The sequence below is a fragment of the Nicotiana tomentosiformis genome, chromosome 2 (genome assembly GCF_000390325.3).
Source record: "Nicotiana tomentosiformis chromosome 2, ASM39032v3, whole genome shotgun sequence".
Lineage (NCBI taxonomy): Eukaryota > Viridiplantae > Streptophyta > Magnoliopsida > Solanales > Solanaceae > Nicotiana > Nicotiana tomentosiformis.
In genome coordinates this window covers 29,423,772-29,436,790 of record NC_090813.1, presented here as the reverse complement: position 1 = coordinate 29,436,790, position 13,019 = coordinate 29,423,772, and the positions used below count along the sequence as shown (strand labels likewise).

The 13,019-nt window shown below is 41.5% G+C and overlaps 1 protein-coding gene across 1 annotated transcript; it reads left to right on the top strand.

Moving 5' to 3' along the window:
• The first annotated feature begins 9,900 nt into the window (after nt 1–9,900).
• Nucleotides 9,901–10,587, top strand: LOC138904534 (uncharacterized). The gene has a single exon (XM_070193039.1). It carries the CDS (start codon nt 9,901–9,903, stop codon nt 10,585–10,587), a length of 687 nt encoding a protein of 228 aa, XP_070049140.1.
• Nucleotides 10,588–13,019: the final 2,432 nt, after the last annotated feature.

The following is a 13,019-nucleotide window of genomic DNA, read 5'->3' as shown; positions in this document are numbered from 1 at the left end:
CTTGAAGCAATTTTTACCATATGATTTGGGGTAAGTGTGCTCTACTCGGTTTTGGTTATATTTCATTAATCTATCTTCATTTTTGGTAATTGGATTGTGAATTTTAAAGAGGAAATTGGGGGTTTTGGCCTAAAGTTTCACAATGTGAATTTTTGAGTTTTGAACATCGAATTGGAGTTATATTTGAGTGAAACTAGTATGGTTAGACTTGTAATTGAATGGGTTATTGATTCCTTTAGCATTGTTTGATGTACTCGAGTAATTTTTGGTTAGTTTCGAGCCGTTCAGAGATGGGAACGCATGTGATGGCATCTTTGGAGCATCGCTTGGCTTGCTAGGCATTGGTATTGTCTTGTTCGAGGTAAAGTAAATCTTCTAAATTTAGTGCTGAGGGTATGAAACCCCGTAATACGTGTTATGTGATCGGTATTGAGGTGACGCACATGCTAGGTGACGGGCGTGTGGGCGTGCACCATGTGAATTAGGACCCAGTTGCTTCTATGGCACTGTATAGTGGTCCTACTTTGTTGACATTCGTGTTTCCACCATGTAATCAAGTAGTTAAGCTGTCAATCATGGTAGATATCATATTTAGGCATTATGCCGATACTGTTTGGACCCATAGTGGTCCTTTCTTACTGTCATCTCACCGATTTTATTGATATTTCGTACTCGGTCATATCCATGCATTCATATCATATCTCAGTCTCATTTATTATTTATTGATACATCATATCATTGTTGTCGGGCTAGTTTCATGGCATTATGAGCCCGTGAGTGAGACTGGAGAGATTGATGACTGAGTGAGGCCGAGGGCCTGAGTGAGAGTGATATTTTGGGCTCGGGCTGCACACCGCAACATGTTATATTGATTACATATTTTGGGATCGGGCTGCACGCTGCAACATGTTATATTGATTACATATTTTGGGATTGGGCTGCATGCCGCAACATGTAATATTGATTATATTTTATGAGATCGGGCTGCACGCCGCAACGATATAGCGCTTAGGCAGAAGGAGCCCCTACAGAGTCTGCACACCCCTAGTGAGCGAAGTCGACTATATATATGTGGAACGGGTTGCACATCGCAATGGGCCTTATGGTCATATGTGTATTGGGCTGCACGCCGCAGCAGGTATTGTACAGTGCTGAGTGATTGAGTGTGCTGAGCATTGAGCATAGTGAGAGGGAATCCGAGACAGTGAGATTGAGTACTCTGCGAGTGTGAGTACATGATCTCATCATTGAGATACATTACATTTGACATGCGTACTTGAGATACATGTATAGAGATGCATTTCCTTCTACTACCCCGTTTTGGTGACATTTGTGATTTTACCTGTATCTTGACATGTAGGCATAAAGACGTACTTTCCTCCTGCTATCTGAAAATGAAACATCTTACTTATTATTGAAAGGAGTTTTGGAAAAATTCACAGTTTTTAAACTTACTCGTATTTTGGCATTTTCGGTAAAAGATTTGGGTTTTTACTGAGATACTTGAAAAGAAATGCCTATTTTTCTGGAACTGTGAACGAACTGAGCATTTTATTTCTGAGATACCTCTTTTATTACTTGTACTATGCTGTTATGAACTATTGTGGAATATTGGTGTTGGACCCGACCTTTGTGTTAGCTCGTCACTACTTTCAACCTAAGGTTAGGTTCGTTACTTACTAAGTATATAGGGTTGGTTGTACTCATACTACACTTCTGCACCTTGCATGTAGATATTGACTGCTGACGTTGCTGTTATCGACGGGAGCTAGAATTGAAGATGTACCTGCGTTCCGGTTGTAGCTGCCTCTTGTTCATGGTAGCCTTAGATCTATGAAACTCTGTTTATGTACTTTTTAAACAGATGATGTATTTACTTCATTTTAGCTCTGTAAACTCTATTCTTAGAAGCTCATGATTTGTACTACCAATCATTGGGAAATGTATAAGATTCAGATAATTTCTTTACTTAACTGTCTTATTAAATATCATTGGAATTGGATAGTTGTTAATTGGCTTACCTAGCGGGTTGGGTTAGGTGCCATCATAACTAGTTGGATTTTGGGTCGTGACAGGTGGTGTCATACGTGATTCCACGGGTAACTGGCTCATCTGCTTTTCAGGACGTCACATCTCTCAAGGGAGAGTTGAAACTGAACTACGTGCACTTTATCACGGATTGCAATTGGCTTACAACCATGAATACAAGCCTCTCGAAGTGAACCTAGACGCTCAAATAGTAATTAATATATTACAGACCTCGCACCCTCTTTATGCTAACTTTATACATGATTGCAGGTTTTTGCTCGCGCAGCTGGATGATCCTATCATACGTTACACATACAGGGAGCAAAACCAAGTAGCTGATTTGCTAGCGAAGTATGGCTGCCATATGGATAACACTACCGGCATCACTGTTTTTGCACAACCCCCGCTTTTTGTACAACCGGCTTTGGAGGATGATCGCTCAAGCACACTTTTGGTTAGAAGGGTTACACCACCAGTTCTTCAACGCACAACCTATTCATAAAATCCTCTTAACCAACCTTTTTGTATCTCAAGAAGTATGGATATTAATAGTAGTAGTAGTAGTAATTCCCTTAGGCCCCCCATTTGTAATGACACATCACTGGGTCGCCCCCTTAGGTTAGTTTCTATGCTTTCAAATGCTCCCTGTACTGCTCTAGGTTGACTTAATATAATAGTTATCCCTTGAACCAAAAACAATATTTAGACTTGACATTCCTAGAGAATACTGATGTACTACTGACACTGCTAGAAATCTGCCAAATTCCGTCCAAACCATACCGACCAAAAACGGTCGAAAGGGAAAACCGACCGAAATCGGTCTGTCACGACCCGAAATCTCACCCATCGTGATGGTGCCTATATCAATACTAGGCAAGCCGACATCATCAATAACCTACAATATCTTTTAAATACGGAACACATCATAATTAAGTTTAATGGAAAATCCCACAAATACTAGGTAAAACATATTTTCAAAACCCGGTGTCACTGAGTACATGAGCATCTATACATTACAAGCCTGAAAAATATAGTCTATAATAGTCTAAGACCAAATATAGTAAACAAGAGATATGGAAGGAGAGACAAGGTATGCGAAATACAGCAGCTACCTGAATCTCCGAAAAATCAACCGTGCAAAAGAATCAACACACACTATGTCCAGGATCACCTGGATCTGCACACGAAGTGCAAGGTGTAGTATGAGTACAACCAACTCAGTACGTAACAATAATAAATAAATAACTGAAATTAGTGACAAGATTCACAGCTAAGTCCAAATACAGTACTTTCCAACATAAAAAAGTAGGCATGCTTTCAAGTTTAACATTTAAAACTCCACAGAAATTTCATATCAAATTTTGATTGAAATCGAAATAATATCTTTCAGAGTTTTCCAAAACAGTGATATATGACAGCGGAAGTGCAGCAATAATGAAATCAATGCATCATCTCAGAGTATTAGTCACCAGTCCTCCCATTCACTCCAACCTCACAATCACTCTTTCATCCCAGTCACGCATTCCTCACAGTCACTCATTCCCCTCAATCACTCGGCACTCGGTACTCGGCACTCGCACTCAGTAGGTACATGCGCTCACTGGGGGTGTGTACAAACTCCGGAGGGGCTCCTTCAGCCCAAGCACTATAACAAGCCAATCATGGCATAAATCAATGAAACATCCTGCGACGTACAGCCCGATCCCATAAATATCGTCACAATTAGGTCCTCGGCCTCACTCAATCATCAACCTCTCCAGTCTCTCGGGATCTCAAAAATCATGATGAGCAGCCCAATAACAATGATATGATGCATCAATAATGAACAAGAGATACTGAGATGTAATATGCAAGTAAAACCGTGACTGAGTACAAAATAGTAATTTAACAGATGATTCAACATGTACACGACCTCTATGGGTCCCAAAAGTGTCAACACATGGTTTGAACGTGATTTATAGTTCAATTTCCCTAATACATGGAAAAATGTACGGGTAGCAACAATTTATTCAATAACACAGATCCATGGAATTGACCAAGTCACAATTTCTACGGTGCACGCCCATCACCTAACATGTGCGTCACCTCAAAACCAATCACATATCACAGAATCCAGGGTTTAATACCGTCAGGACCAAATTTAGAACTGTTACTTACCTCAATCCGAGTAATTCTTTATTCCAATAAGCCTTTTCCTCGCGATTCGGCCTCCAAACGCCTCGAATCTTAGTCAAAATAATTCGATACAATCAACACGAGGTATAGGTATCAATTCCATATGAAAATGCTAAATTTCACAAATAAATCTGAAATTAACTCAAAAATCAACAGTGGGGCCCAAATCTCGGAACCCGACAAAAGTTATAAAATATGAACGCACATTCAACCACGAGTCCAGTTATACAAAAATTACTAAATTCCGGCTCCGATTCGACTTTCAAACCCTCAAATCAATTTTTGAAAAGTTTATATTCTAATCCCCCAAATCATGAAATAAGTGCTGGAAATAATGTTAGATTCATGAATAACGAACCAAATCAAGTTAAAATCACTTACCCTAGTCCAATTTGTGAAGTTTGCCTCTGAAAATCGCCCAAACCGAGCTCCCCAACTATTTTTATGTCAAAAATGGCCAAAACCCCGTTTATAGAGCCTTTGATGTTTTCGAGCGCACTTTCCAGAATTCCAAAAATTCCCAGCGCCAAGGCTAGTGCCCCACGCTACCCTGGGCGCTAGCGGTGACGGGAAATCTTTCCCGACACGGAAATGGGCATAATGTGATACCTTCAATCAAATCTGAATTTGGAGCTCACTTGCTTTATGTGATACCACTTATTCTCGAAGAAACGACGTCGGAACATTCTACATTCGATGCTGAAACCTAGCAAATCAAGTCCGATTGACCTCAAGTTTTGCACACAAGTCATAAATGACATAATGGAGGTATTTCAATTATCATAATCGGATTCTGGCCCCGATATCAAAAAGTCAATTCCCTGGTCAAACTTCCAAACTTAAATTTCTATTTTAGCCATTTCAAGCCTAATTTAACTATGAACTTCCAAATAATTTTTCGGACACTCTCCTAAGTCCAAAATCATCATACGGAGCTATTGGAATTATCAAAATTCTATTCCGGGGCCGTTTATACATAAGTCAACATCCGGTCAACCTTTTTAACTTAAGTTTTTATCGTTGAGACTAAGTGCCTTAATTCATTTCTAAATCTCACCGGATCTGAACCAATTACCCCGGCAAGTCACATAATAACTGTAAAGCACAAATTTAGAAGTAAATGTGGGAACGAGGCTGTAATATTCAAAACGACCGGCCAGGTCGTTACATTCTCCCCCTCTTAAACAAACGTTCGTCCTCGAACGAGTTTAGAATTATACATGGAGTCTCAAATAAGTGTGGATATTTGCTCCGCATCTCTCGCTCAGTCTCCCAAGTTGCTTTTCCGACTGGCTGACCTCTCCACTGCACTTTCACTGAAGCTATGTTTTTTGATCTCAACTTTCGAACATGCCGGTCCAAGATGGCCACCGGCTCCACATCATAAGCCAAATTACCATCCAACTGAACCGTGCTGAAATCCAAAACATGAGACGGATCTCCGATATACTTCCGGAGCATAGATATATGAAACACTGGATGAACACCTGATAGACTAGGTGGAAAAGCAAGTTCATAAGCCACCTCTCTAATCTTCTTAAGTATTTCAAAAGGTCTAATATACCTAGGACTCAACTTGCCATTCTTCCCGAATCTCATAACACCCTTCATAGGCGAAACTCGGAGTAGTACCTTCTCTCCTACCATGTAAGGAACATCGCGAACCTTTCGGTTGGCATAACTCTTCTGTCTAGATTGCGCCGTGCGAAGACGTTCCTGAATCAATTTAACCTTTTTTAAGGCATCCTGAACTAAATCAGTACCTAATAGCCTAGCCTCACCCGACTCAAACCAACCCACCGGAGACCGACACCGTCTCCCATATAAAGCCTCATACGGAGCAATCTGAATACTCGATTGGTAGTTGTTATTATAAGCAAACTCTGCTAGTGGTATAAATTGATCCCAAGAACCCCCCAAATCAATGACACAAGTGCGTAACATGTCTTCCAATATCTGAATAGTGCGCTCGGACTGTCCATCGGTCTGAGGGTGAAATGTTGTACTCAACGGAACCTGTGTGCCCAATTCTCGATGCACTGCTCTCCAAAATTATGATGAAAACTGCGTACCCCGGTCATAGATGATAGATACCGGTACGCCATGAAGCCTGACAATCTCGTGAATGTAAATCTGAGCAAGTTGCTCCGAAGAGTAAGTAGTAACCACAGGAATGAAATGAGCTGACTTGGTCAACCGATCTACAATCACCCAAATAGCATCAAACTTTCTCAAAGTCTATGGGAGCCCAACTACGAAGTCCATGGTAATACGCTCCCACTTCCACTCCGGAATTTGAAGTGTGTGAAGCAATCCTCTTGGTCTCTGATGCTTGTACTTCACCTGTTGATAATTTAAACACCGAGCTACAAACCCAACTATATCTTTCTTCATTCGCCTCCACCAATAGTGCTGCCTCAAATCCTGATACATATTTGCGGCACCTGGATGAATGGAGTACCGCGAACTGTGAGCTTCTTGGAGAATAAACTCACGGTACGCGAGAAAGAGATCGAGAGAATGATGTTTTGGGCTAAATGATGAGCGAGGACCGCACCAGAAATATGCAGCCGTGAAAGTCCCTGTGCGGCCACGATTGAAATTACGCGGACCGCTATGACTGAGATTCAAAGAGCTGACAACTTGAGCAAAAGAGAGAAGTGCGGACCACACCAGAATTGTGCTGCCGCCGAATTCCTTGTGCGACCGCGATCAAAATCATGCGGTCCGCGAAATAAAGAACCAGAGACAGATCCAAAAGAGAAGAACGTAAACCACATCAGAATTATGCGGTCGCAAAAGCAAGAGTGCTGCCGCACTCAGAATTACGCGGCCGCAAAACATCCGCAGCTCAGTATAAATAGAACTTTTTGTCATTTTTAGGAGATATCAGGTTATGTTATGTTTTGTACACGACTGACTTTTCTATTTTTGGATATTTTGTACTAGATTCACTTCTTAACATTAGATTTTCATTCCACAAATTAATATCATGGATTTTATCTTCATTTCATCTTTAATTTCTGTTATTTCCATGTGTAGCTAAACCCATAGCTAGGGTTGTGACCCAACCCTAGTATGAGTATTTAATAGGTATTTGATTTTAGGGCTTGAATGTGAATGGGTTAGTGATATTTAGCCTAGTTCTTGCTAGAACTCAAGAATTAATAGTTGCAAATATTGATTCATACCTTTATGACTTAGTCTCTACTTGAGAAAGAGGGACTAAGTCTAGGAAAACTAGGCTAACAAAGAATTGGGGTGAACTCAAGAAATTGATAGCCCCAATTAAAGGGTTAAACCCAGAGATAGTAATACACAACTTGAGCCAATATCACTTGATTTGCATGAATACCCATTTAGACTTGAGAAAGCCAAATTGGGTAAAATCACTCAAACTACCGAGAGGTATAAAGTGAGTACCCGAGTGTGATAGCTATATTATAATCCCAACTAATCATGCTTGCCCTAGATTTTGCTTTCCGTTAGATATCCACCTAGGTAGAAGTCACTACCCTAGTCTCTTTAAACATTTGAAAAACAACAACAAAAATATATTGTCCTTAGTTTCAATTATTGCAATCTTTAGAGTAAAGTTAGAAGTAGAAAAACCAATCAAGTTTGTGGAAGTGCAATTAAAGCCAAAATTTGCAATTAACTTAGATATACATCTAATCCCATATTCTAACTCCCTGTGGATTCGATCCCGACCTTTGTTGGGTTTATTATTGCATCGACCGCCTCGCTACTCAATTATGGTGTAGGTTTGGCACAGATCATTTTTTGGCGCCGTTGTTGGGGAGTTACACGGATTTAGCTATATATCTAGGTATTTGTATGCTTTGTTTTTCTTTCCTTCCGAGTCACTAATTTTGTTTGTGAATTGCTTTTAGGTACAAAATGGCCCTTAACAATGACCCTCCCCCCCAGATATTTACCATTGGGGGAGGAGGTAGATGACGATCAAGTGGATGAGGTTCATCCCAAGCCTTAAGTAAACATGCGAGGCCGACCGCCTCCACAAAGGGCAACGCACCAGGTGTTGCCGAATGAGGGCTATGCAAGTACAATAGTCCTGCACTGGATTAGGGCGGGGTACTTCCAAATTACCAACGTGATGCTTACAATGCTTGAGCAGCGGGGTTTCTTCACCGGAGCTCCACACCAAAATTCCTACAAGCACCTCAAAGGGTTCGTTGATACTTGTTGGGGGAGCAAGCAAACAAATGTCACCGAGGATGCACTGCGGTTAAGGCTATTTCCCTTTTCTCTATGGGGAAAGGCTTTGGACTGGTTAGAGAGATTTCCCAATCATTCCTTCCACACTTGGGATGAGTTGACCGAGAAGTTCATTACTAAATTCTTCTCTCTGGGGCACATGGCTACACTAAGGGATGAAATTTTAGCTTTCAAATAAGAACCCAATGAGCCATTGCACGAGATTTAGGAAAGATATCGCACCATGGCCAAAGAATGCCCGAACAATGATATGACCTAGGCCATGATCCAACAGACCTTCTACAGGGGGATCAACACAACAAATCAGTGTGTGGTAAATCAACTCACTGGGGTTAACTTCATGAACACGCCTTATTCTGAAGCTTGTGAAATCTTGGATGAGATGGCGGACACCTCTTCGGCGTGGCAAAGTAGAGCCAAAATTCCTCAGGGTGACCCAAATGTTATTCACCTACACAAGGAGCTAAATTATCATGGGCAAACTATTGCGGAGTTGACAACCACCATGAACCAATTGGCCAAGGCTCAGCTTCAATAGGTTCAAGGGTCGAAACAGGTGAATGCTATGGAAGGGATGAACATGATGGTAAATAAGAGACGGCAACAAGATCAACAAGTACAAAATAATCCGGAACAATTTGTGCAAAGTAATAGTGGGTATAATCAAGATGATTCATATGATGAGCAAGATGAAGAGGTTCAATATGTCAACAATTATCAAGGTCAACAAAGCAATTCTCCAAATCAATAACAATGGAGATCACAAGGAAACCAAGGAAACTGGAACAACCAAGGCCACTAAGGAAATTGGAGTGGTGACAACAACAATAATCAAAGAAATTGGGGTAATCAAGGCAATTGGGGAGGAAATAATCAAGGTAATTGGGGTGGCAACAATCAAAGCAATTGGGGGGGAACAACAATAATCAAGAGGGTTGGAACAATAGCAATCAAGGAAATCAGGGGTCAGGCTTTCAGAGGCCCCCGATGTATCAACAACCAAAAAACCCGCCTACATATCCATTGCAAGGTCCTAGGTCTTCCAATAATGAAATGGGACGGATTGAAAATATGTTTAAGAAAATGATGGAGAAAAACGCCGACTCCGATGACCAATTAGCCTCCCACAACACTTCTATCCACAACTTGGAGGTTCAACATGGCCAAATTTCTCAAGCTTTAAATACTCGCCAAAAGGGGGCACTACCTAGTGATACGGTGGTGAACCCAAAAGGTGGAAATATGGGGCATGCAATGGCCGTGACAACAAGAAGCGAGAGATGTGGAGTTGCTAGTACCTCAAACCAAAGAAAACATGTGGGTGATGATGTGTTGGTGCAAGATGATGATGAGCCAAGTAATGATGTTCAATCTAATGAATAAGCGAGCATTGATATTGATGAAAATGTGGAGGAGACGCAAGAAGAAGTGAACCCATCTAGGGAGCACGTGACTGACATGTCGGAACCGGTAGTGCCAAAGGCTAAGGTACCAATACCAAGGACTCCTCCTCCATACCCTCAAAGACTTGAAAATCAAAACAATGAGAATCAATTCAAGAAATTCATTGATATGATGAAAAGTTTATCCATAAATGTGCCGTTGGTTGAAGCCTTAGAACAAATGCCGGGATATGCCAAGTTCATGAAGGATTTGGTAACAAAGAAGAGATCAATGAACTGTGAAACGATCAAAATGACACATGAAGTGAGTGCTATGGTGCACTCCATGGCTCCAAAGTTGGAAGACCCCGATGCTTTCACAATTCCGTGCACTATTGGGAGTGCCAATTTCGCCAAAGCTCTATATGATTTGGGGGCACGCATTAACTTGATGCCCTATTCTGTGTTCAAGATGTTGGGGATTGGGCAACCAAGACCTACATCCATGAGGTTGCAAATGGCGGATCAGACAACGAAAAGACCATTAGGGATAATTGATGACGTGTTAGTTAGGGTCGACAAGTTCATCCTTCCCGTAGATTTTGTGATACTTGACTGTGAGGTTGACTACGAGGTGCCAATCATTATAAGGAGAACTTTCCTTGCTACAGGGAAGGCCTTAGTTGATGTGAAAGCTGAAGAGCTCACCTTCCGTGTGGGTGATGAAAAAGTGGTATTCCATGTTTGTAAATCAATGAGGTAGCCAAATAGCAATGAAGTATGTTCATTTGTGGATCTTGTGACCGAAGTAATTGTTGATGACACAAGTGCTGTGATAAATGTGGAAGATACCTTGGAAATTGTGTTGTTGAATAATGATGAGGATGAGAAGGAAGGCTTTTGTAGAATGTGTCAATGCTTTGCAAGGAATGGGATCATATACTCATAAGCCCAGAAAACTTTCCTTGGATCTCGAAAACTGGAAGACTCCACCAACAAAGCCCTCAATTGAGGAACCTCCCACCTTGGAGTTAAAGCCTTTGCCTTCACACCTTAGGTATGGGTTTCTAGGCCCTTGTTCCACTTTACCTGTTATTGTTTCCTCGTGCTTAACTAACGTGCAGGTAGATACCACCCTTGCGGTGCTTCAAAGGAGGAAGAAAGCAATAGGTTGGACATTGACGGATATTCGGGGTATAAGCCCTGTCTTTTGCATGCACAAAATCATTTTGGAGGAAGATTGCAAACCCTCCATAGAACATCAAAGACGGTTGAATGAGGCCATGCAAGAGGTAGTAAAGAAAGAGATCATCAAGTGGTTGGATGCTGGGGTGGTTTACCCCATTTTCGATAGTTGGTGGACCTCACCAGTGCAATACGTCCCAAAGAAATGGGGCATGACTGTGATCACAAATGACAAAAATGAATTGATCCCCACAAGAACTATCACCAAGTGGAGAGTATGCATGGATTATAGAAAGCTCAACAAAGTTACGCGGAAAGACCATTTTCCGCTTCTATTTCTTGATCAAATGTTGGATAGGTTAGCCGGATGTGCGTATTATTGCTTCTTGGATGGATATTTCTGATATAACCAGATTCTTATTACACCTTAAGACCAAGAGAAGACCACCTTCACTTGTCCGTATGGCACTTTCGCATTCTCGCAGATGCCATTCGGGTTATGCAATTCACCAATAACATTTTAGCGGTGTATGATGTCCATCTTCACCGATATGGTGGAGGACTTCTCAAGGTTTTCATGGAAGATTTCTCTGTCGTGGGGGATTCTTTTGAAGAGTGATTAGATAACTTGTATAAGGTATTGGCACGTTGTGAAGAAACTAACTTGGTGCTGAATTGAGAGAAGTGTCACTTTATGGTCAACGAGGGCATTGTCCTCGGTCACATGATTTCCAAGAATGGTATTGAGGTTGATAAAGCAAAAATTAAAGTGATATCCAAACTCCCTCCCCTACTTCCGTGAAGGGAGTGAGAAGTTTTCAAGGTCATGCGGAGTTTTACCGCCGATTCATCAAGGACTTTTCTAAGGTGGTAAACCCCTTGTACAAACTCTTGGATAAAGATGCCAAGTTCCTTTTCAATGAAGATTGTATAAAGGCATTTGAACTACTAAAGTATAAGTTGACTACCATTCATATTATCACCGCGCCAAATTGGAGCTTACCATTTGAGCTCATGTGCGATGCAAGTGATGTGGCGGTTGGTGCAGTATTGGGGAAATGAATTAATACGATCTTTAATCTGGTCTACTATGATATCAAGACCATGAATGAGGCCCAAGTCAACTATACGGTGACCGAGAAAGAACTCCTAGCCATTGTCTTCGCTATGGAGAAGTTCCGCCCGTACCTAATGGGTACAAAGGTGATTGTTCACACCGACCATGCAGCACTTCATTATTTGATGAGCAAGAAAGACTCTAAGTCAAGGTTGATGCGGTGGGTGCTTCTATTGCAAGAGTTTGATCTAGAGATTGAAAACCGAAAGGGTAGTGAAAATTAAGTGGCGGACCACTTATCCCGATTAGAGGAGGGGAGGCCACATGATGGCCTTGAGATCAATGATTCATTTCCTGACGAACAACTCCTTTCCATTTCTATGACTGGGATGCCATAGTTTGCCGATGTGGCCAACTATCTTGTGAGTGGCATTGTTTCGAATGAGTTCTCCTCAAACCAAAGGAAGAAGCTCAAACGGGACTGCCTGGACTAATATTGGGATGAGCCATATCTCTTCAAAATTTGCACTGATGGTGTTATCCGGAGATGTGTTCCAGAAGAAGAGCAATTGTGTATTCTTGAAGCTTGTCATTCTTCGCCCTATGGTGGTCACTATGGTGGAGCGAGAACTGCTACAAAGGTCCTAAGCTATGGATTCTATTGGTCTACCTTGTACAAAGATGCTAGCGAGCTCGTTAAGCGTTATGATGAATGTCAAAGGGCCGGTGGGATCTCCAAGAAAAATGAGATGCCTCTCACCACCATCCTGGAGATTGGTATTTTTGATGTTTAGGGCATTGATTTTATGGGTCCGTTTGTGAGCTTATATGGGAATACCTATATATTGGTAGCTGTGGATTACATTTCCAAATGGGTTGAAGTCATGGCTTGGCCCAACAATAAAGCTCGGAGTGTGTTAGCTTTCTTAAAGAAGAACATATTCACAAGGTTT